Source organism: Panthera uncia, chromosome B1, assembly GCF_023721935.1.
Source record: "Panthera uncia isolate 11264 chromosome B1, Puncia_PCG_1.0, whole genome shotgun sequence".
NCBI classification, from domain to species: Eukaryota; Metazoa; Chordata; class Mammalia; order Carnivora; family Felidae; genus Panthera; species Panthera uncia.
In genome coordinates, this window is record NC_064811.1 from 54,540,584 (window position 1) to 54,566,200 (window position 25,617).

General features: G+C 36.3%; 1 protein-coding gene across 1 annotated transcript; it reads right to left on the bottom strand.

Annotated features, from left to right (window-relative positions):
• Positions 1–405: 405 nt before the first annotated feature.
• Positions 406–24,377, bottom strand: LOC125922362 (transmembrane protease serine 11E-like). Its single transcript, XM_049630026.1, has 10 exons — positions 24,038–24,377; positions 19,646–19,767; positions 17,189–17,256; positions 14,164–14,327; positions 12,302–12,346; positions 10,473–10,511; positions 8,213–8,390; positions 6,834–7,093; positions 6,102–6,244; positions 406–698 (listed from the first exon to the last, which is right to left on the bottom strand). Exons 1-10 carry the CDS (start codon positions 24,375–24,377, stop codon positions 537–539), a joined length of 1,521 nt encoding a protein of 506 aa, XP_049485983.1. The 3' UTR covers positions 406–536.
• Between the last annotated feature and the right edge of the window lie 1,240 nt (positions 24,378–25,617).

Genomic DNA, 25,617 nt, shown 5'->3' on the forward strand with positions numbered 1-25,617 from the left:
TAATTCCCATTCTTTCTCCATCATTAAGTGTTTTGTATTCTGCTTTCTGTTTGCTTGACCTGTCATAATGAATATTATCATTTTCCTCATTCCTTTAAGGAAAAAGAAATTCCTAATACTTTTTTGTACATAAAAATATAGTTCTTTCCTTTTTACATTTCCTTTGACCCTTTGTTCTGCACCTTGAAAGCAGAGATCTGAGATAAGAGAAGTTGGAAAAATGAAAGAAGGAATTGCTTCAAATTATATATATATATATATATATATGCATAATATGCATAAGAAATTTACGTCAACAAGCCCAAATTTTGATGAAAAAGCTTCTAGAAAACAAATGAACGCAAATTGGGACAGAATCTATCTGACAGAAGCAGGACGCTCAGTGTGGAGCAGAGGTAGGAAGGAAATATGTGCATCAAGCAAACAGGTTAGTTAGATGGGTCATATCCAAGTGACCTGCAAGACTTCTGCAATTCTGTATCTTTGAGAATGGCCTATACACAAAAATGTGTTCCATTCTACTAGATTTTTCTCTCTTAGATACCAGTTTTGGAATGGATCCAGTCTCGGAAAGCAGTCACTCTAGTATAAACACCAGGCTTGTTAGGTTGTCCACATTCATCTCCCCAGCTCACTATTCCAGCAAGATACCAGATATCTCTAGCATCTGGACTAACCAGTGGTCCTCCAGAGTCACCCTACAGGAGAAGAGAGAGATTGGTAACTAATAATTCAGTTCATTATGGCAGTTTTTGTTATTTTTCTAATTTGAATTTAATGAAAGGGAAGTTTTCAAAAATCAGTGTGCTCAGATGCAGAAGTGACACCCTGTGTCAGTAATTCACATAAGGGAGGAGATCCACTACTTGAAGCATTAGCTTAGATTCAGAGGTGGGTACACTGAGATTAAAGGAGCCATCTCTTTGGAGAAGAGTACTCTTATCTGGTACATCTGAGACTATAATTCCTCATATTCTTTATCAGTGTAACATAGCTCCCAAAAGAAGGGTGGAGAGTCTATTACTGATAAAAAGGACAGACACTAGAGTCAGACACCTGGGTTTAAATCTCAAGTCTGGCTCTTCCAGCCGGCTAAGACCTTTAATTTGTATATTTGTAATGCTCCTAATAATACTTACCTCTGATGATAATTTTGAAGATTAGATAAAACAGTAAATATAAAGTGCTTAGCATAGAGCCTGGCATAAAATAGAACTTAGTAAATACATATTTAAAACCACAAATTCTGATTGTTTATGCCTTGTGAACTCCCGAGGGCTGTTTCTTTATATAGCTCAGAAAAACAAGGTACAGGCTGATCTTGCCTCAGAATCATGGGGTCTTTAGTACTGACCACCCATTAGGTGTTCAGCACTCTATGGAGCTCTGAATTAACATATTATCTAATTCACTCATGTTAATTCTGGCAACAAAACATGGAGCAAGATTTCATTTTCTCCATATTAACAATGAGGAAATCAAAACTTGGAGAAATTAAGTAATTTGCCTGATGGCACATGTATTCAGTAGCAGAATTGAATTTGAATCCAGAGTGCTCTAACTCAGACATTTGGCTTTTCCCCTCTGCATTATACTAACTTCTTTGTGCATTTTCTTTTGTTCATGTAAACATGTTAACTAATGCTAATAGTAAGTGAATTTGGAATAACGTGTTTGTAATTTTTAAATCAATTCACCAATAAGTGTTGATGTATAGCCTCGTAGGTGGTAGGAGATACAAAAAGAGTGTAAGTACAGGTAGCATCCAAATAAATCATTTTGATAATTAAAACCCAAGCCTATATGAAGGCAGAGCAGATTAGGATGCAGAAATAGACATTACAGAGACAACAAAATTTAAATCTGCTTAAGAGACAGGAAAAAATGAGTCTGAGAATAAAGTAATTAATGGAAAAATCAGAATAGCTAACAGATTACAAGATGCATCAGGTGATGTCCACCAGCAATTATCAAAAACGGAAAGATAGTCTGTCCTACTGAAACTAATTAGTTCACACATTATCAGGGAATTATGTCATTATAAGACGGAAGTTGTGATGGTTTATATGTGTTTTGTCTTAGGCATGAATGCCAGAACAATGGGAGTAAAATTATGCCATTCAGAAAAAGAGAAAAAAAGCTCTCAACTGAGCTGTTGCACAGGTAGAAGTCTTTGGGGCTCTATTTTTAAAAAATATTTTAAAGGTGTCTGTGCCCTATCCGGAAGCGATGGACAAATTCCTAGAAACATATAAACTACCAAAACTGAAACAGGAAGAAATAGAAAATTTGAGCAGACCCATAACCAGTAAGGAAATTGAATTAGTAATCAAAAATCTGCGAAAAAATAAGAGTCCAGGGCCAGATGGCTTTCCAGGGGAATTCTACCAAATATTTAAAGAAGAGTTAACACCTATTCTCTTGAAGCTGTTCCAAAAAATAGAAATGGAAGGAAAACTTCCAAACTCTTTCTATGAAGCCAGCATTACCTTGATTCTAAAACAAGACAAAGGCCCTACTAAAAAGGAGAACCATAGACCAATTATTCTGATGAACATGGATGCAAAAATCCTCAAAAAGATATTAGCCAACCAGATCCAACAATACATTTAAAAAATTATTCACCACGACCAAGTGGGATTTATACCTGGGATGCAGGGCCAGTTCAATACCTGCAAAACAATCAATGTGATTCATCACATCAATAAAAGAAAGGACAAGAACCACATGATGCTCTCAATAGATCCAGAGAAAGCATTGAACAAAATACAGCATCCTTTCTTGATAGAAACCTCAAGAAAGTAGGGATAGAAGGATCATACCTCGAAATCATAAAAGCCATATATGAAAGACCCAACGCTAATATCGTTATCAATGGGGAAAAACTGAGAGCTTTCCCCCTAAGGTCAGGAACAAGACAGGGATGTCCACTCTCACCACTGTTATTCAAGATACTACTGGAAGTCTTAGCCTCAGCAATAAGACAACACAAAGAAATAAAAGGCATCCAAATCGGCCAGGAGGAGGTCAACCTTTCACTCTTTGCAGATGACATGATACTCTATATGGAAAACCCAAAAAATTCCACCAAAAAAACTGCTGGAACCAATCAATGAATTCAGCAAAATCACAGGATATAAAATCAATGCACAGAAATCGATTGTTTTCCTATATACCAACAATGAAGCAACAGAAAGAGAAATCAAGGATCGGTCCCATTTACAATTGCACCAAAAACTGTAAAATACCTAGGATTAAATCTAACCAAAGAGGTGAAAAATCTATACACTGAAATTTATAGAAAGCTGATGAAAGAAATTGAAGAAGACATAAAAAAATGGAAAAATATTCTATGCTCCTGCGTAGGAGAACAAATACTATTTAAATGTTGATACAACCCAAAGCAATCTACATATTCAATGCAATACTTATCAAAATAACTCAAGCATTCAGAGCTAGAACAAACAATCCTAAAATTTGTATGGAACTAGAAAAGACCCTGAATAGCCAAAGCAATCTTGAAAAAGAAAACCAAAGCAGGAGGCATCACAATCCCAGACTTCAAGCTGTATTACAAAGCTGTAATCATCAAGAGAGTATGGTACTGGCACAAAAACAGACACTCAGATCAATGGAACAGAATAGAGAACCCAGAAATGGAACCACAAACGTATGGCCAACTAATATTTGACAAAGAAGGAAAGAATATCCAGTGGAATAAAGACAGTCTCTTCAGCAAGTGGTGCTGGGGAAACTGGACAGTGACATGCAGAAGAATGAACCTGGACCACTTTCTTACACCATACACAAAAATAAACTCAAAATGGATGAAAGACTCAATGTAAGACAGGAAGCCATCAAAATCCTCGAGGAGAAAGCAGGCAAAAACCTCTTTGACCTTGGCCCGCAGCAACTTCTTCCTCAACATGTCTCCGGAGGCAAGGGAAACAAAAGCAAAAATGAACTACTGGGACCTCATCAAAATAAAAACCTTCTGCACAGCGAAGGAAACAATCAACAAAACTAAAAGGTAACTGACAGAATGGGAGATGATATTTGCAAAAGACATATCAGATAAAGATATGTAGACATATCAGATAAAGGCATAGATCCAAATCTATAAAGAACTTCTCAAACTCAACACCCAAAAAATAAATAACCCAGTGAAGAAATGGGCAAAAGACATGAATAGACACTTCTCCAAAGAAGACATCCAGATGGCCAACCGACACATGAAAAAATGCTCCACATCACTCATCATCAGGGAAATACAAATCAAAACCACATGGAGATATACCACCTTACAACTGTCAGAATGGCTAACATCAACAACTCAGGCAACAACAGATGGCGGGGATACAGAGAAAGAGGATCTCTTTGGCACTGCTGGTGGGAATGCAAACTGGTGCAGCCACTCTGGTAAACAGTATGGAGGTTCCTTAAAAAACTAAAAATAAAATAAATAAAATAAAATAAAAACTAAAAATAGAACTACTCTATGACCCAGCAATTGCACTACTAGGTATTTATCCAAGGGATACAGGAATGCTGTTTGAAGGGGCCCATGCACACCAATGTTTATAGCAGCACTATCAACAATAGCCAAAGTATAGAAAGAGCCCAAATATCCATGAATGGATGAATGGATAAAGAAGATATGGTGTATATATATATATATATATATATATACAGTGGAGTATTACTCAGCAATAAAAAAAATGAAATCTTGCCATTTGCAACTATTTGGATGGAACTAGAGGGTATTATGCTAAGCGAAATTAGTCAGTCAAAGACAAATATCATATGACTTCAGTCATATGAGGAATTTAAGATACAAAACAGATGAACATAGAGTAAGGAAAGCAAAACTAATATAAAAACAGGGAGGAGGACAAAACATAAGAGATTCTTAAATATAAAGAACAAACAGAGGGTTGCTGTAGGGATTGGGAGGGGGGTGCTAAATGGGTAAGGGGCATTAAGGAATCTACTCCTGAAATCATTGTTGCACTATATGCTAACTAACTTGGATGTAAATTTATAAATACATAAATAAATAAATAAATAAATAAATAAACAAATATCAAAGGGATACATGTTCCCCTAATAGCAGCATTATCTATAACAGCCAAGTTATGGAACAACCCAAATGTCCTTTGACTGATGAATGGATAAAGAAGATGTAGTGTATATATATATACATATATACACACATATATACACATAGTGTGTGTGTGTGTATATATATACACATACATATATACATATTATATACATATAATATACATAGGTTATATATATAATGTATATATAATGGAATATTACTCGGTCATAAAAAGAATGAAATCTTGCCGTTTATAATGACTTGGATGGAGCTAGAGAGTATTATGCTAAGTAAAATAAATTGGAGAAAGATAAATACCATATGATTTCACTCAGATGTGGAGTTTAAGAAACAAAGCAAACAAAACAAAACACACTCTGTCTGTCTCCCTCTCTCAAAAATAAACATTAAAAAATTTAAAACAAAACAAAACAAATGAGCAGAGGGAAAAAAAGAGACAGGGAAGCAAACCAAGAAGCAGACTCTTAACTGTAGAGAACAAACTGATGGTTACCAGAAGGGAGGTGGGGGGGTTGGTTAAATAGGTGATGGGGACTAAGGAGTTCACTTGTAGTGATGAGCACCAGGCATGATATGGAACTGTTGAATCACTATATTCTACACTGGAAACTAAAATTGCACTGTATGCTAACCAACTGGAATTTAAATGAAAAAAGATAAAAAAAGAAAGTGATAGAGAAGTAAGTGTTACTATAAAGGAGATCTTTGTGGTGATGGAATATCTCTCAGCTGGAGTGATGGTTACACAAACATACAACACATGTAAAAAAATATGCCATAGAACTAGAAGCACACATTGCACCAATGTCAATTTCCTAGATTCTATATTGTATTATAGGATGTGAGATGCAATGTTTGGGGAAAACGAGGTGAAGAATACATGAGACCCCTCTGTAAACCTTCTGCAAATTATAATGATTTCAAAATAAAAGATGAACAAAAAATTACACAGCATACTTCTGGTCAAACCACGTACCTGGCATGCATCTCTTTTTCCTTTCAAGGAGCCAGCACATAACATTCTAGGAGTTATGGCACCATTGTAAGATTGGGGTTCGTTACAGGTTTTAGTGTCTATGAGATCCACCTGTACTTGCCGAAGATGATTTTGACCACTACCTAAAGACAAAAAAATTCTTTATATGTGTAGATATACATATATTCTATAAACCTTGAGAAAATCTTTCATAATTGTTGGATAAGATGGCAATTTAGGATATGTATTTTTTCAGGTACAGTAATATTTGGGAAAAGAATGATTTCCTTACTACTTTAAATGAAAAGTTAGATACTTATGAGAGAGCATCATGTTGTTTAAGTGACTTCTGTTCCATTGTGAAACTTAGAATGTAATTTCAGTAGGGAGAATGGTGGCTATACGATTCTCTCATCTTCACAATTGAGTATATTAGTGATTCCTAATCTCCTATGCAGTTAAATCCCTAGTAAAAACTTCAGACATATTTACTATTTCAGACACCTTACCAAGCACCATGACTACAGTAGTAGCGAGGCACTTGATAGTAACCTAAAGCAATGAGGGAATCTTTGTGTCTTATAAAAGACCTAATTTACAAACAGGGCCTGACTTACCCAGGTCCACAGGACCAATGCACCAGCATATTTTGGCATAATGACATTCCATTCTTTAAAAGGCTTAGAATACCAAACTGGGCTACTATGGTTTGATTTCTCTTCAGATGCTCACCATCATTTTCTAGTGCTCCAAATCCTGTCACAAACATCTCATCCCCTGGTAGGAACTCATGAGATGCATCAGGAAGACAAATCCTATGTACTGCATTTGTGTAGTGGACCGGGCTAGAAAGCTCTGCAACTGAAATATCATAGTCATGTGATGGATACTTGTATTTTTCATGGACAAATATCCTTCGAAGGCCTTGCTTCATCTTTGGAGTCTTTATTGTTACTCCAAAGGAAGCAGTCCATCTGGTTGGGTCCTTATACCTGAGGAAAAAAATATGAACAGCAAATTCCACTTTATTATGCTACCAATGTAAGGACTTATATTACACATTTTAGGCTGCTGGTGTCAACATACGTTTTCTTTTTAAAATTACAGTTTCTGGGGCTCCTGGGTGGCTCAGTCGGTTAAGCGTCTGACTTCGGCTCAGGTCATGATCTCGTGGCTCATGGGTTCACGTCCCACGTCAGGCTCTGTGCTGACAGTTCAGAGCCTGGAGCCTGCTTTGGATTCTGTGTCTCTCTCTCTCTCTCTCTGCCATTCCCCTGCTTGCTCTCTCTCTCTCTCTCTCTCTCTCAAAATTAAGTAAAAACCTTTAAAAAAAATAAAAATAAAATTACACTTTCTATGTATAAAAATAAACTCTTTCCAATCTGAGAATCTGGCTCAGGAGTAAGGTGAGGTGGAAATGCCACAGTGGTGTGGTTTTTAGGAAATACATGCCACTCTGCACTGAATCGCTTACTCCAGATCCTAGAGCCTTTTGACATTTCTAGGAATCAGTGACTCCAGGAGACATACAGAAAGCATATTTTGTACAGATGCAGGAACAAATGTATTCTATGTACCATGCTCCCTACTCACAAACATACACATTTATCTGAAAACTGAAAAGGCTACACATAAATTTAACAAAACATTACTATCCTATATACATAGGCATTTTGCATTAGGTTGAAAGGTCTTCATTCCTTGGAATACTTCAGTTGTATAATTTGTTACTACCAAATGTCTTCATATTTAATTATTTCTTGCCATGTAGAATTTCTCCTTTGAGGTCAAATCTGCAATCCACCCAGCCCCCATTCCTGATAGATACACAGCAGAGAGATAAGGCTCTTTGACATCAGGCTCAATCAGGCTCTGTGCTGGCGGCTGGAAGCCTGGAGCCTGTTTCAGATTCTGTGTCTCCCTCTCTCCCTCCCCCTCCCTCGCTCGCACTCGGTCTCTATCTCTCTCAAAAATAAATAAACATTACAGAAAAAAAAAAAAAAAAAAAAAACTCATCTCTTTCAAACTTCGCAAGGTATTTCCTTCCTGCCAAGCCCGAGTGCACGAGTGCACTTTGCTTACCCCAGTCATTCACAAGTTTCAAGACTTACGTTCTAAAGCAGTGAGCGGCACTCACAAGCCACGTGCTATTAATTAAAGTTGCTCCACAGCGATGCATCCCATCCCACTGCAGGCTAGCTTGCCAAGGCCATTCTCCCTCCTCTACAGGTGTCCCACCAACGATCCTGAGACTCTGTCTTGCAGTTTTATTCCTTCGTGTCCCACAGCCTGCCAAAGAGAGACAATGCCTTACTTAGCAGTTGCTTCTAAGTATCAAATTGCGTTACTATCTCAATGTTTTTCATACTTTGTGCTCCAATAGTACCAAACATTTTCTCTTGTCCTTACTTTTCCTTAAACTATAGTGGTTCATTAATTTAACATCTTTTCATCTTGTAGGATTAAGTCATTCATTACCTCCTCTAAGATGCCTTCTCTAACAATTCCTCTGCCCCAAACTGGATTAGTTATGGCTTTTTTCATACTTCTATCATCATCATCATCATTTCTCTCTCTCTCTCTCTGTGTATATACGTATATATGTATATATGTCTGTTTATATATACATGTATATATGCTAGTAGAGTTACCAGTACTAATTATATATAATTATATATCATATATACACTAATTATATATATTATTTACATATAAGCATTGTTTATAACAGGGTTTATTATATGTGCTAATTATACATATACATATATAATATTATATATGTGTATATATATTGTTTGTAACAGGGTTTCTCAGCCTTGGCTCTATTGACATTTTTGAGATGCATAATTCTTCACTGTATCCTGTATATGATCCTGTATATGATCAAATGTTCAGAAGAATCCTTGGCCTATACATATTAGATGCCAGTAGCATCCCCCCCACAACCATGATAACCAAAGTCACAGTGGGTCATGATCCCATGGGGGTCAAAATTTCTCTTGCTTGAGACCCATTGCTTCAGAAGTATGTGTTCATACATTAATCTCATACATCTAGTCTCACTAGAGTAAAAGCTGCTTTACACAGGTATTATATCTCATCCATTTTATATTTCTATTGCTTAATACATCACTAGCACAATAAATATCAGTGGCAAGAATACATGCCATTTACGTAACAGGATTATTCTTTGGTCTCATGTTTAATCAAGCTCATGAATTAACTGATACTCTAAGCTGGTGAGTAGCACATTTCCTTCCATCATTTAAGAAAAATATATTATGTACTAACTCCATAATTATCAAATGTATCCTCTAAATCATGGTGGAGTAATCTGCTGTAGGTGAAGGGAAATACTAGGCCTAGAGTCAGTACTTTTAAAATATAGGTAGGAGTGCCTGGGTGGCTCAGTCAGTTAAGCGTCCAACTCTGGATTTCAGCTCAGGTCACAATCTCACAATTTGAGAGTTCAACCCCACGTCTGGCTCTGCGCTGACAGCATGGAGCCTGCTTGGGACTCTCTCTCTCTCTCTCTCTCTCTCTCTCTCTCTCTCCCTCCCTCCCTCCCTCCCTCCCTCTTTGCCCCTCCTCTGCTCATGCTCTCTCTCTCCCTCAAAATAAATAAAGTTAAAAAAATAATAAATAAAATATGGGTAAAGATACTATCTGAGCCTTCAATAATTTTATCAACATATACCCAACCCCATAGTTGCCTGATATTTCCATAGTATGGGATTAACAATCATCATGAAGGGGCACCTGGGTGGCTCAGTCAGTTGGGCATCCGATTTCGGCTCAGGTCATGATCTCAAAGTCCATGGGTTCGAGCCCCACATTGGGCTCTGTGCTGACAGCTCAGATCCTGGAGCCTGCTTCAGATTCTGTCTCCCCCTCTCTCTGCCCCTCCCATGCTCATGCTCTGTCTCTCTCTGTCTCTCAATAATAAATAAACGTTAAAAATTTTTTTAAAAATCATCATTAAGATTTTGTTTAGAGTAACAATGAGCTTCTGCCTATAGCTGAAAAATGCCAACATGCCGTTTACTTTTATATAATCTTTAGAAAATGTTTGTAAGAGTATTATAGATATCTGCAGCCAGAACACTGAGTCTTTTTTCCCTTCTTTAACAAGTGTACAACTCATTTCCACTATATCTGTGCCACAGAAACCCATATATCCACTCCAAAGTTCTCCCAATTTTTTTCATTATTTAGTAATAAAATGTGCTTCAAACAATAAGATAAAGCACCATGAGCTGTGCACAGATCAATCAAACTTTATTCTGACCCTATAATATCACACAAAGTAAGCCTAAATGATCCAGTGTTAACATTCAAGTAATGCAATTTTAATAAATATGTTACACTTACAACTGTTCAGAAAGTTGTCTGTTTCTGTCTTGTTGATTTCTGAAATACACAGAAATGGTGAATAGAACAGGGCCAGCACATCAGGATTTCATAATGCCTCTGAGTACTTTAAATAGGAAAGGCTGGTTAATTCTGTTATAAGACAGAACCTCTAGATTGTAAAAAAAAAAAAAAAAAAAAAAAAAGCAACACAGTTATTTTATCATATGTAGAGCATGTTCATTACCTTGGAGAAAAGGGAGATCTGAACAGCGTTTTTAAACTTTAGTCTGAATAACAGTCACAGAGAGAGCATCTTTATACTGTCAGTTCCTGTTCCTCTTCCCAGTAATTCTGATTCAGTAGTTTTATGATGAAACCCAGGAATCTGAGTTTCATACCACAAATAAGATGCAGTATTTCCCCCTTTTGTGGAAATACTTTTCTAAACCATGGTATTGATTCCCTAAATGCAATGATATTTTTACTGACCATTATTTCAGATTTTTTCCCCACTAAACTCACAGGCATAGTCCCATTTGTATAACATTTTAAAAAAATTTTTTTTTAACGTTTATTCATTTTTGAGACAGAGAGAAACAGAGCATGAACAGGGGAGGAACAGAGAGAGAGGGAGACACAGAATCTGGAACAGGCTCCAGGCTCTGAGCTGTCAGCACAGAGCCCGATGCGGGGCTCGAACTCAGGGACCATGAGATCATGACCTGAGCCGAAGTCGGACGCTTAACCGACCAAGCCACCCAGGCGCCCCTGTATAACATTTTTGAATGGCAGGTCCATAAATCCATCCTCACTCTCACTTAAAAAGAATGTTATCTCTCTAATTTTTCTTTCTGCTGAAATTTGCAAAGACAATTTGCCCTCTTTTCAACTTTAGCGCATGGCTCCTTAGCTTATTTATTTCTCAACAATCAGGCTCTAACCCTATGCAAGCATTAAGCCAACCAAAAGATACATAAAACTCCACACAGTTAAATGTCCTGATTCAGTAGATTTCCAATGACCAAAACTATTCTCTTTGAACATGGCAGAATCAGTGTTCTAAATACAAAAATGTTAATGTTAATTTTTCTTTTAGTCTTTAATAGTATTTATATGCCAGGAACCTATGTTCTAGAAAGCTTCTTTCTGACTTTCTCCATTCTGGCTATTTTTGGGGGAAATGGCTCAAATAAAGAAGTGACTATTTATTCTCTGTAGATATTAAATATCATCACCTCTTATCTCCTTGTTTCAAATAACCTGTTCTTCTCTAGCTCAGACTTTTCCTAGAGAAAGTTCTGGCTTTGCTCTTGATACTACTTAAAGGGCCATCTTAATGGATGTGTATCTACATTGGGCTATGCACTCAGCATGACTGTGCATTTGGTTTAATGCTCACTGTCTTGAAATTCTTAATATTTTATATTTTATAATTTGTGCTTTAAAAGTGAAGTCTGGGGGAGCCTGGGTGGCTTAGGCAGTTAAGTCTCCAACTCTTGGTTTTGGCCCAGGTTATGAAGTCACCCTTTGTGAGATACAGCCCCGCACTGGGCTCTGCACTGACAGCACATAGCCTGCTTGGGATTCTCTCTCTCTCCCTCTCTCTGCCCCTCCCCCATCTCTCAAAATAAATGAATAAACTTAAAAATAAAAATAAATAAAAGTGAAGTCTGAAGAGCAATGGGGTATGACATGCACAGAGGAGATAACACACAATATATGTGTCCATGGGCTCCTGGCGCCCATTTGCATATATCATTTGTGATACCCAATGAACTCAGAATTCCAGTGGATCCACAACGTTCAGCACACTCAAAGTGAGTACAAAATAAGTGTGTGATGCTTACCATTAAGGAACCAGGACGCAGTGACAGTCCAGGAGACCATGTTTTCTGTTTGAAGCAGGACTTGCTCAGAACACAGAAAGAAAGCAATAGCATTCTACTAGACACAAACCACCCAAGGGCCCTATTATATCCTTTCTTGCTCCCATTACTTTTTTATATTAGCCAACAGCTTCTGCTGAAAATGATGACATACAAGGACTTTTCAGGTCTTTCTTACTTAAGCCGAAGGTAGAGAACATTGGTAAAATGTGCACATATCAACAAGGGGAAAAAAAAAACTGTGAAGCTAGTCTTGTATAGTTTTTCTATTGATCTGATTAGAGCCAAATTCATGCATGTGTGAAATACTGTTGTATAATTTTCATAATTCCACATACTTAAATGCTTTTATATTTGCATTTGAAATTGATATTTTACAACATGAAGAGGAATGATACATCTCATGCTAGTAATTTAAAATTTTAATTTTTTCACATAGAATGGCATTAATTAGCAAATAAAAATACTATGACGAGTCAAGAGAGACTGTAGAAGAAAGAAATCTTATATATTAATACTCTTAGTGGTAAGTTTTTGTTGCTTTTTGAAAAGAGTCCAGCATTTTGCAATAGGCCTCATAAATTATGTAGCTGGTCCTAACTACCCAAGTCTTTCTTCCTAAGCAAACAGGGTAGGTGACCATTAGGTCATGCTGCTAGTTAGGTCTATCAGCTTTTATGTTAGCACATTATGTTCATACTTTCTACTTGTTCCCTCTTCTCTATTTTCTAGTGCTGTTCAATACTGTGTCCACTAGCCACATGTGCCTAGTAGCTCTTGAAATGTGGCTAGTCTAAACCGAAATGTGCTATAAATAACAAAATATACACTAGATTTCAAAGCCTTAGTACAAAAAAAAAAAGAATATAAAATATCTCATGAATAATTTTCTATTGACTACTTGTTGAAATAATAATACTTTGATATAGTGGGTTAAATATCAAACTATTTAAATGAAGCTCACATGTTTACTATTGCTTTTTTAATGTGGATACTAGAAAATTTAAGATCATAGGGTTGGCCCACATGGTATTTCTATGACTAGCATTGTTCTATAGCACACAACTCTTAACCAAACATTTATTTCCACTGAGGATCTCCTATATTTCTTCCTTTCTGGTAATGAGGACATACTCCTGCTTATTTCATTCCCCTATCCTCCACACAAAAAGCTCAGACTTTTTAAATTAGTTGTAAAATATATAAAAATAAGTATAAATAAATTATAAATTTTTCATTGGTAAATGGTCTAAGGAAAGAAGCTATAACAAGGTATATCAATGCAACTTGAAGGCAAATGTGTGAATGGCATGAACCTTGCATCATACTCTCAGAACATAAAGTGGAAGCAACAAGAAGAAGAATGTACAAAACCACTTTCTCCATGTATAATTGGATGCTAGAGCTGAGGTGTAAGTCCCAATACAGAGAAAGAGCACAGACCCGGGGTTAATGAGAGATGTGCATAGGAGACATAAGTTTAGGGTAGTATTAAAATTAAAATACTTTATTAGGACCAATTTAGTCCCAAATAAATGTTCTATTGATGGCAAGACTCCATAATTAAAGGATATCCAAAACAATTTTTAAAAGTCAGTGCCTAAGAGGGCACTTGTTGGGATGAGCACTGGGTATTATATTTAAGTGATTAATCACTAAATTCTATTCCTGAAATCATATGTTACCTAACTTGGATTTTAAATAAATAAATACATAAATAAATAAATAAATAAATAAATAAATAAAATCAGTGCCTAAGACCAAAACTAACATGGAGCTGTTCTATGTAAGAAAATTAAACTAAATAACAGAAAGAAACTTACTTTTAATTTCAACTGATTCAGGATCTAATTTAGGGGGTCCTACAGCATCATGCAGCTTTTCAGTTAGAACACGTTGAATAATTTTATTGATGGCTTCAGGATCCTCAGTAGAGCGAAATCTAAAAATCAGCAGCATATGAGCCAACACTCCATGTTCCTCTGGACTGTGGATCAAAAAGAAAAACAGAAAAAAATGGTCTTAAAGATAAAGTTCAAAATTAGATTTGTGGTAATATCACAATCTAGTTTTTTCTTTATCATCCATTTGAAACACACACAAAACAAATCCATAATGTAATTTAAAAGATCCAGTTTGTTTCATTCTATATTCCTATTGTTTTCCACATATAAAACTTCCAACTTAGCCTCCCTGATAGTAAGATAGTATGTTCATGGTGTCCCTTAACACCAAAATATCTAGTTATTAATATAAAAAGATACCCTCTTGTCAACCATTTAATACTATTAAATATACCATATGATCAATGTGAAATCAACTCTGGGTTTGGCCTCCAGGTTTAATTCCCAGTGGCTTAAATCCAGTGAAATCTCCTAAGCAACATCATGCTTTCCTAAACAACTTCTAATCCTAGGGATATTAGAAAGCTTGACCAAATTGTTGTTACTTCATGTGATTATATTTTCAAGATAAAGCATTAATTAGCCTTAGTGTTGTTTGGATGAATTACTTCTTGGAGTCATCCTTGACTTCTCTTTCTCATTTTCTGTCAGCTACTCTACCTCCTTTTTTTTCATATATAATCAGTTCTCAAAGAATTTTACTCCCCACTATACAGTGTATTGACTTCTCATATAAACTGTAAATGGGAATGTAAATTAGAACCTTATTTTTAGAGGACAGTTTTGTTTATCAATTATACATTTGATGATCCATTTCTCTGATACAGCACTCCCTTCAAATAAACTTTTGTGTGTGCAAAGAGATTTATACAAATGTTTATCATAACCTTGTTTTTAAATCAGAAAAAAATATGTAACAACCCAAGTGTCCATCACAAGGGCATTGGCTAAATCAACCCTGACACATACTTGTAGTGAAATACCACACAACCAATTGTTAAGAAGCTATGTTACTTCTGCAAATGGAACTATTAGAGAGGGAGTTTTTGCCTTCTATTTTATGTGATATTGTGTTATTTGAATTTTATATATTTTATATTGTTTTTGTAATCTGAAAAAACAAATAGGACTGTAATGAGAATATTGTTATGTATCTCACCCCTTTCACTGACTCAGCAACACCGTACAACAATTATTCTTTATTCCTTCTCTTAAACTATTCCTATACTGGTTGACTAATAGAAACAAAAACAAACAAAACTGTCTCTCTACCCCAGCTATTCAACTTATCTCTCACCTTATCACAACAAACCTTCTTGAAAAGGTAAATTACACTGTGCCTCATATTTACTTCCTTGCAATCTACTTCCTCCCTTTCCATCCCACTGAGTCTTTTCTGTACACTAAATGACTTCTTCATTGGCATATCCAGTTAATTCTTTCTGGTCATATTACTTGGTCTCTCAGGAGTATTTGTCAATGCTGACCATTCCATGCTTGAAACTTTTTGTCTTTTGTATCAGTGGTGCCTTTCTCATGATATCTCTTTTTTCTTTCTCCTTCCCTATTTCCTTGGCTCCTATTTTTTCCCCATCTCCTTACGTATTATTTTCTTCAGGCTTTCTTCATCATCATTTTTTTCCTTGCATTACCCTTTTTCTGAAAAATTCTGTTTACATCCACACTCTCTAGTACTTTGATTGAGAATGAGCAAAGGCATATCTTCAACTCAGCTCCCTTTTCCTCCCCCGAGTGAGACTCGTATTTCAGGCTCATGTTCCCTAGTATCTCAGCTTAAAATCTGTAAGACTAACTTCATCTTTTGTACAAACTTGCATTTCTTCCCACTGATTGTAGAAAAAATACTAATGAGTAAGAAGGTTACTAAGATGAAGAGGTAAACAAATTGGAAAGTGATTTGGAAGGTAGAACTGGAAGAACATGGTTATTCATAAAATGTGAGGGGCCCAGGAAATGGAGGAGAGTAGGATGATGTCCAGGTTTCCCATTAGTGTCAGTGGGTTTCACTTGAGTTAGAGAATTTTCTGTGGAACCTACATGTGGAGATGTGCATGGGCAGGCAGATAGCTCTAGAAATCAGAAAAACAGTTTAGATTGGAAATAGAAATTTGAATTTCGATAGTATGAAGTCATGTGGGTGCATGAAGTCCCCTTGAGAGAGTGAAAATTTAAGGATTGGAGAAGTAGACACAGATCAAGAAAGAATAGTATTTCAAATCCCAGGGAATACAGACTTCTCAGAAGAAAGTGGTCAAAGTAACACCTCATTTAGAGATGTTTAGACATTTAGAGATGTCAGCTAAATGATAGACTGAGAGGTAACTTGCAGTTTTTGTCATTGAAATGATACTGGAAACAGCTCTCATTCTATTTTTTAAAAATACAAATAATTTTTATTAAGACAATATATTATTTAAGATACTTATATAGTATTTTGCTTAAGATGTTGTGCTCTGAACTTCTATTTATTGATGGTAGATGATCAGATCTGGAATTTTCTTAAATATGTATTTGGAGCAGAAAGAGACAGAGATGAAAAAAGTAAACAAAATTCATAAAGAGGAGAATGAAGAGGGTAAGACAAACCTCATCTACTATGCTATTTTATAGAGGGAACAATTGGTTATTAAACTAAGGAATATGGCTTAGGTACCTATTTTTGTAATTAGATTCCCAAAGAACAATTCAATAATATAGCCACCAATAATACTCGTCCCTTACCTCACCTTGCAAATGCTTTCTTATGGATTTAGAGAATGAGTAAAGCAAATTATAATCCATGCCTTAGAACAGTTGTCAAATGAATATTGGTTTAATTGAATTATATCATATCATTAATATTTCCAATAGTATTTATTACTAGCCAAGTTAACAGCTTTAGTTTTAAATTATATTCAGAAGTCAGCATTTTAGATTTACATACCTGAACCTGATAATGTGAGGCTTGACAAACTCTCCCCTCAATGGAGATTTATGAAATGCATTTTTTACCTGTTCCAAAAATATTCAACATACATCAGCAAGAATAATTTTCTACAAGTCAATTTAAAGCTCTATGGAAAATTTAAAAACAAAACAAAGCAAAACAAGAAACATTAATCAACACTTCACAATTCACTCAACTTGAAGAATCTCAAAGAATCTTTTCTGGTATTCTACTCAGTGATTTCAACTGAACTCTGCCTTAGGAGTTATCTGGGAACCACAGTAGTTGGCCAAGAATGACATCTGCTGTGTACACTCAGAAAGAGACTAAAAAGGAATAAACACACTGTTTTATGAAAAGAAAGAGTAAATATTCATACCCTGAGATACAGACTTCTACTGTAGGTAAACAAAGGAAATTGAATAGTTCCGCCAACTGATGGTTGGATCATAGATATGGGTGTATGACAGTGTCACGTGGTTCTTAAACCTTGTGAAGAAGTTACCAAATATCCTGGCATTATCTGCACCCACTTCAGTACTCAAAATGCTCTTAGGCCCATGTGAACTAGGATACTTAGCCTAATATGTTCTGTAAGGTTTACTTTAATAAGATACCAGAATGTATCTTGTGGAGATATTTCTTACTACTATAATTAAGAATTCTATCCAACTTGGAGCTCCTGGGTGGCTCAGTCGGTTAAGCGTCTGACTTCATCTCAGGTCATGATCTCATGGTCTGTGAGTTTGAGCCCCGCGTGGGGCTATGTGCTGACTGCTCGGAGTCTGGAGCTTGCTTCCAATTCTATGTCTCCCTCTCCCTCTCTGCCCCTCTCCAGCTTGTGCTCTGTCTCTGTCTCTGTCTCTGTCTCTCGGTCTCAAACATAAATAAAAACATTTTTTAAAAATTTTTTTAAAAGAATTCTAGCCAAATTAAAATTTTAAATTAGAAGTCAAGGTAAACATGTCAAGTATTTCTTGGTTTCAAGTGTGTGAATATTAACCAAACACAGTTACTACAAGCTAGTGATTGACAGGAACAATGAGCCTTTTTATTCTTTCATATCTTTTGCTGACTCCTCTTTGTGCCCAAGAGCAGTTACTTCAATTATAAGACAGATCAGCATAGTACAAGTGAGTCCTCTAATGACAACATTCACTTGGATATTTTTATTTAAGGGCTTATATTTAATCAAATAATTTAAAAATTATTATTAATTTTAAGAGTGTTCAAGAGTCCTATCTATATTTCTTCATAAGTAAATCATTTTGGATCTTATAAAATTTATTTTAGTGAATGTCACAAAAAACAAGGCAAATAGTTGTATCTTTTTTGACATTTTTATATATATATATATATACATATATTTGTACATATATACATATATTATTTATTATTATATATATATATATACATATATAGACTGTATATGAATATAGTCTTAGGAGAGAGTATATTCATATACAGTTTATATATGTGTGTATATATATATATATATATATAATACAGTTTTAGAAGAGAGTATATTCAGATATTTTCCTGATTTGTTGTTTATAAGTACAAATTCAACCAGGATTTGACCCCCTCCTTACAAATGTATTTAAATCCTCAGGCTTCTAGTCTATTAGGCAGTTTCTATGCACATAACTGCCATTATGTTCTTACTCAGGATATTGGATATGGAAGACAATTTTAAAATTATTTAGTCTAATACCTTAATTTTCACATAAGAAAATTTGTCCAGAATGAAAATTGGTAACAGGTGGTTCTAAAACTAAGTGTCCCAACTTCTAGTTTAGGGTATTTTCCATCACATCATATGCCACAAATTACCTCATACACTGTCAGGAAAAGTCCAAATTATTCTCTAAGTAATCTGATAATGATTCGAATCATCACACAGACTGTTGCTCTCTTGGCCTAAACTGATAATTTTTCCACTTTTTAAAATATTTGATTCATCTCTGAGGATGAATGTTGATGTCTTAAAGGTAGAGATGAGTATCCATGTATTTCCTATAGACTCATATACCAAAAACCAGCCCAAGGTCAGATATTTTTGAATACCAAAATACCATTCAAGTATGTGTCTGAATAGTTTCAGTCTCATGGTCTTTTGCTCAAGGTGTCTTCTATAGGATACAACAGTCATATTTTGGGTCACCCTCACATTCCCAAAATTCCTGGACTCCACTCATCAAGATTGTAGCATTAGCTATGGAAGAGCAAGTAAGAGGGACATAAAGGAAAGTCTACAGTTCACTTGCCTCAGCCCTGCAAGGTGTGCTCTCCAAGTCATGTACTGTCAGTTTGTTTTATATCTTTCAGGCAGGGCTGCTTCCCATTTTTCAAAGATACACAAGATCAGTTGAATGGATGTTTTGGAAGCTAGGTACCAAAACTTATGATATAAAGTGATTGCAAATGCCTAGAAATGGAGAAAAAAGTGCTTACCATTGATTCAATTTTCTGGCTCATTTCAGTGAAATTTTTAGAAGCCTCTTTTCCAAAGTCATCATATAGTTTGTTACTTGTAAATGACAATGTGCTATAGTAATTGTAGGTCTTCCTTTGGTCTATGAGGAGAGAGGGAAAAAAAAAGCATAATACTTTTAATTAGATGTGTGTAAAGCATCATTATTTCCCTGTTTAGACCAGAAAGAGTGTCCTACCCCAGGTCGTCATCTCCATTATCTTGCCCTGAGCTTCCTGGTTATCTCAGAATAAAAAACAACACTCATCATCATAAGATTTAGAGTGTAAAAGCCATAAGAAATGCTTGGTGATCCTGCAGGCTGATTAGTCATTTGTTACCCATTCCTGAATTAGCCACGAGAGGCAGCAAGTTACACCATCAGAACGTACAAACAAGAATGGACTCAGCAGTCAGAGAAAGATAAACATCATATGATTTCACTCATATGTGGAATTTAAGAAACGAAACAGATAAACAGAGGGGAAGGGAAGGAAAAATAAGATAAAAACAGAGAGGGAGGCAAACCATTTGAGACTTTTAAATAGAGAGAACAAACTGAGGGTTGCTACAGGGGTGTTGAGTGGGGGAATGGGCGAAATGGGTGATGGGCATTAAGGAGGGAACTTGTGGGGATGAGAATTGGGTGTTATATATAAGTGATGAATCACTAAATTCTACTCCTGAAACCATCATTACACTATAAGTTAACTTACTTGGATTTAAATTTTTTAAAGAAGTGTCAAAATAAAATGGACTCAGAAGTTTCCAAAGAGTAAACTTACTTTTATATTCCAGAAGTAGATTTCTTCCAATTCAGGAAACTACATATCAATTCTGGCCACAGGGACCATAGTGTAAGAAAATGTTTTGGGGCTAAAGAAGGAGATAACAGTAGAGATGAAAATGCTTGGAGTTCAGGTAAAGAGCTAGAGCTGCCATCTGACATAACCTTCCAGGGACACTTAATTTCACCTGACTCCCTTCTCACTCCACTTATTTTCTCCCACCAGCCATAAGGAGTGTCCTGTTTCCTTAGCCATTGTCTACACTTTCTTCATCCGGTTTAAGCAGCCCTCATTTTGGGCCTGCTGAAAATTAACGCAGTATTCATCTACCCTTCTATACCTGAAGCAAGCATGGGACCTTAAGAAGATTCATTCATTCAACAAATATTAATTCTTCTATGAAAGACTCTGTGTTAAGTATTAGGAATATAATGGTGATCAAGACAGTTGTGTGTGGTTATTGTAGGAGAATGGAGTGTGCCTCACCCAATCTCAATTTCTTTCCTCTTCTCTCTTGCTTCTCATTCTTTCCCTCTTCACTTGAACCCCAGAGGAAAGGGAAACTAACATTAATTTACTATAATCTCCATGGGAAGGCAGTATGTCCACATTTAACAGGTAAAGACTACAGTCTCAGAAATGTAAGGAAATTGCCCAACTCTAACATGACATAGCCAGAAAAGACAGAACTGGATTTCAAGTCAAGCTCTAATTCTCATAACACAAACTTTCTTTACATACCACTTTTTGGGTGGGAAAAACCAAACCCACTCACTGAAGCTGTATAAGAAGTCTCTCATACATAAGAGTTTTGGGAAAAAACTACTGGTAAATTTCAAAAGAACATCCGAGCCATCCAGAGGATTTGGTTGGGTTGGCAAGGCTAGGGAATGGCTAAGGAATGGTCAGTGATGCAAAAGATGTTGGATGGCAGCCTGAAATGTTAGGACCTCCTGGAAATGAGCCACCAAAGTGAGGTGCTAGGGAGGTTTTGCCTTGTTCCCTCTTTCCTTACCTCCCTTTCACTGAACGGTCTTGCCCTGAAAGGCCAGAATGACCTGAAATCCAGGAAGTTCCCTGGAAATACACATAATCCCAAAGAAGGTTTTTAACTTATTGAAATACTGAACATTGGGTCTAAATTGGGCATAATAATCCTCATTTCTAACAAGCTCCCATGTAATACTACTGGTGGGGTACCTATCCCCTCACTGAAAAGTAGAGAGAACTGACTTATACATATTATTCTTATTCTGTTTTAAATTATTAGATTGACTTTTTGAAACTGCCATTTGTATAAGCCAAATATGCTCAAATATGACAATTTCATATGTTTCACCCAAATGAACAACTTATCTGTAGTCAATATTTTACTTTGCTGAAGAGACTCAAATAGGTCACTAAGAGTCAAAATATATTCCCAGTTGCCAAAATTATATGGCATGTGTAGTTGTTGGGAAATATTATTGAGGAATATTAACAGAAAAGTAAGAAAAATAAGGATGAACACTAGTTTGCTGATAATTTTCTAACAAGTTCCTGAATCTGTAACCTATAAGGATATTGCTCATAAGAGAGTCACCTCCTGTCAGACAATTTACAAAAGGGCAAAAAGGCAGACCTAAAGGCCACTGGATAGAAGCCGCCCACACAATTCTATGCTGTCCTGGACTTTTTGCCAAAATGATGGTTTTTTTCAAGGTGAATTACCTCCATCCTAACCTGTTTCCGTAACTATTTGGTTTAGTTGGTTATCTAGGTGTGCCAACTCCTCAATGCTCATGTGCTATATCCACTCTGTTCTTTGTTTATATCTCCAAACAGAGGGCGGGTCATACATGTAAGACAGTAACACATATCACAACAATCACTATTTATTCAGATGTGCTGTGTGGGCAGTGGAAGTTGAGTGTTCCATATTACCATACTGATCATCCAGACAATAGGATCCAGGAACAAGTTACTGGAAAAACCTTGCCAGGTTTTCATTTTATGCATGTGAGTAAGATTTGTAAGCCTTATAATGCATGGCTTAGAAAAAGCAAAGGAGAAATAGTAAGAAACATTTTCTCTCACTTCAGTAATGAAACCTCTAGCATTACTAGGAATTCCTTGTGAAGTCAGACAAACCAAAGTATGCCCCCATGAAGATATCATACATATGATTTACTAATCTTTTTTTAAGTTTATTTATTTTGAGAGAGACAGAGACAGCATGAGCAGGAGAGGGGCAGAGAGAGAAAGGGAGAGAGAGAATCCCAAGCAGGCTCTGCATTGTCAGCACAGCCCAACCCGGGACTCAAACTCACGAACCGTAAGATCATGACCTGAGCTGAAACCAAGAGTCAGACACTTGACAGACTGAGCCACCTAGATACCCCTCACTAATCTTTATCATACAGTGCTAGGCATCTGTAGAGAGAAATAATGATGATTATAATATAATGAGACTCAATATATTCATAACAGAACTATAGAATTAAGTTATTTTAGCCATTCTTTTTTTTTTTTTAATTAAAAACATGCTCCAGAGAAATCATCAAAATATAGATACTCCAAATTTAAAGATTTGTGTGTGGGCAAATTCTACCAAAACAAGTATTTACTTTAAATATTTTTACTTTAAACTACCCAGAAATGGTCCACCTTGCTTTAGAAATTGAGATTGGATTTGAGATTGGAATTGAGATTATGTCTGTTAGTGGAAGTAGATAACCAATTTACTGATCATACTGTCTCTTTATAGGAAAGCAACTTGTGCAAATTTGCAATTAAATTTGAATCAAGTGATTAGCTTCTTTGGTTACAGTGTCTTGACATCAAAGAATTAGTTAGTCACTAAGGGAGATATTAAGCCAATAGGTCATAGTGGAGTCAAGTAATTACAACCCCAAGCAAAGTAGAGGGAAACTTCAGAAGGGTTGTTATAGAAGAATAGTCCTAAAGCACCCTGGGGACCTTTCTAATAACATAGCACACACATGGTTCATCTAGATGTGAGACACCTGACTACCAGAGTGAACCTCTTTATAATTAACCTTCTCAGCATATCCTATCCTCTTTAATCACATGTAATATATTCCGAGATTAGATTTAAAATAACAGAAATGGGCACTTATTCAACAATATATCATTATGAGCATTTTTCTATCTTACTCGTAAAGAATAGAGCCTACTTCTCTCTGATCCTTGATTATGTAATTAATTTATTGGGCTCTCAGGATTTCAATAAGTTGGAATAATTTTAAATCAAGGTGATTGTTCTATGTCTTCAAACAACTCAACACAGTGGGCTCTAACTCTCCTATGGTCTTCCTATTTAATATTTGATTATTGCTTATTAACGAATATTAAAACTAGCATGCTATTCCCAGCAGGAAGCATTGCTACATCAAAGATAGATGAAAGAATCCTTCTTGGCTTGTGAGGATTAAGTAAGAGACAGGTAGGTAAAGAATTCTTTGTACCAGCTATGCAAATAAGTTGTGGGCATGAATGAATAGGCCTGAGGCAAATCAAAACTGGAATGCACAAGAGGAAATATTTAGGGGTAAATCACATGATGCCAGGGCAGCCCATACTTACTGTATCTCACATAATGAACAGTAAGTCCAATGCACACTGCCAGGACAATCAGGGATATAAAGGTGATAAGGCCAATAGCCCAGGGCTCCAAACAAGTTCTCTTCCTGGCCCTCACCGCAGCTCGCCTGAGAAAGAAAGCAAATAAATGGGTTATGTCACAGTATGCCCACATGTACTCCTTAAAGCAGACATTTCTGGGAAATTCAGGACACTCAGGTGGTAGAGTACTGTTTTGGTTTAGAACATGCCCTGGTCCCAGGCTGCTGAAGCCAATCCTGGCTTCTGGTTGCCTGACCTTAGGCAAGTAATTTGACATCTCTGTGCCTGTTTCCTCATCCATAACGTGAAGATGATAATGACAGTACGTATCTCATTGGATTTTTAAAAAAATTTTTTAACGTTTATTTATTTTTGAGACAGAGAGAGACAGAGCATGAATGGGGGAGGGACAGAGAGAGAGGAAGACACAGAATCGGAAGCAGGCTCCAGGCTCTGAGCCATCAGCCCGGAGCCCGAAGCGGGGCTCGAACTCACGGGCCGCGAGATTGTGACCTGAGCTGAAGTCGGACGCTTAACGACTGAGCCACTCAGGGGCCCCTCATTGGATTTTTGTAAGGATTATATGAATTACTATATGTAAAGTGCCTACCACAGTGCCTGGCATGTAGAAAGTGCTGTGTAAGTGTTAGTTATGATTTACAGAGCTGGCTAGGTTCAAAATACTGAGTTAGGCACTGTAGAGGTTATAAAAATGTTTAAAGCCTATTTCTACCACTCTAGAATCTTAAATGGTCCATGAAACGCATTACAGCTTGATCTATACTATTCCAGATAGAATTTCTAATTCTATTCTCCTTCCATTTTTCTAATTTGTCTCCAAACAAACTTTGAGGATACACATAAAAGATACCCAGAACTCTCTTCCAAAGAACCTGTTTGACTCCAAATTTCAGTAACACTGCAGGAAATCCCTTCTGTGTAAGATTCCCTCAACCTCTCCCACTTGTTCTTTCTTCAAAAGCATGTTACTGAAAAATGTTTGTCAACCAGGTTTTTGTTTAATTATCACAGTTGCTGTTCCCTTGTGCTATAATAGTTGCTAAGCAAACTCAAAAGTTGGAGAAAATAAAATAATAAGTCAGAGTTGCTGTTATTTTAAATAAGGATGCTGTTATTTTAAATGTCTTGAGATACTGGTAGAATCATTGGCACATATGCTTGTCTCCAGAGCACTGTCTGGTACATGAGGACTGGTGAGAAAGTGTGGTGCTATCCTGGAGGAACACGGGAAGTTCAACCAAAATAAGGAGGACTCTGAGTCCACCTCTTTCCTTAGTAGCTATGAAACTTGGAAAAATCATTTAAACTCTGCCCGATGAAAGTTGCCCATTCATTGATAAGGGACAGGATAGCCATTCTGTCTAAAGCACATGATTGATTGCGGAATCCTGCATGAGGTCAGGAATGTGAAAACTTCTTGCAAACTGGAAAGCATTTTGCAATAAATAATTTTTGCTTACAGGAATCAAGGGGACTCTGTTTCCAGTTATGTAGGACGAGGAAGTGATATCATTTTGGTC

Excerpts from the sequence above, each read along its gene's own strand:
- LOC125922362 (XM_049630026.1), bottom strand. The coding sequence starts at position 24,377 with ATGGATGAGGAAACAGGCACAGAGATGTCAAATTACTTGCCTAAGGTC. Across the intron at positions 7,094-8,212 it reads GCCGCTCACTGCTTTAGAAC|GTATAAGGACCCAACCAGAT; the intron begins GTAAGTCTTGAA and ends TTTTTTCCTCAG. Across the intron at positions 6,245-6,833 it reads TGGAGCACTAGAAAATGATG|GTAGTGGTCAAAATCATCTT; the intron begins GTGAGCATCTGA and ends TTTTGTCTTTAG.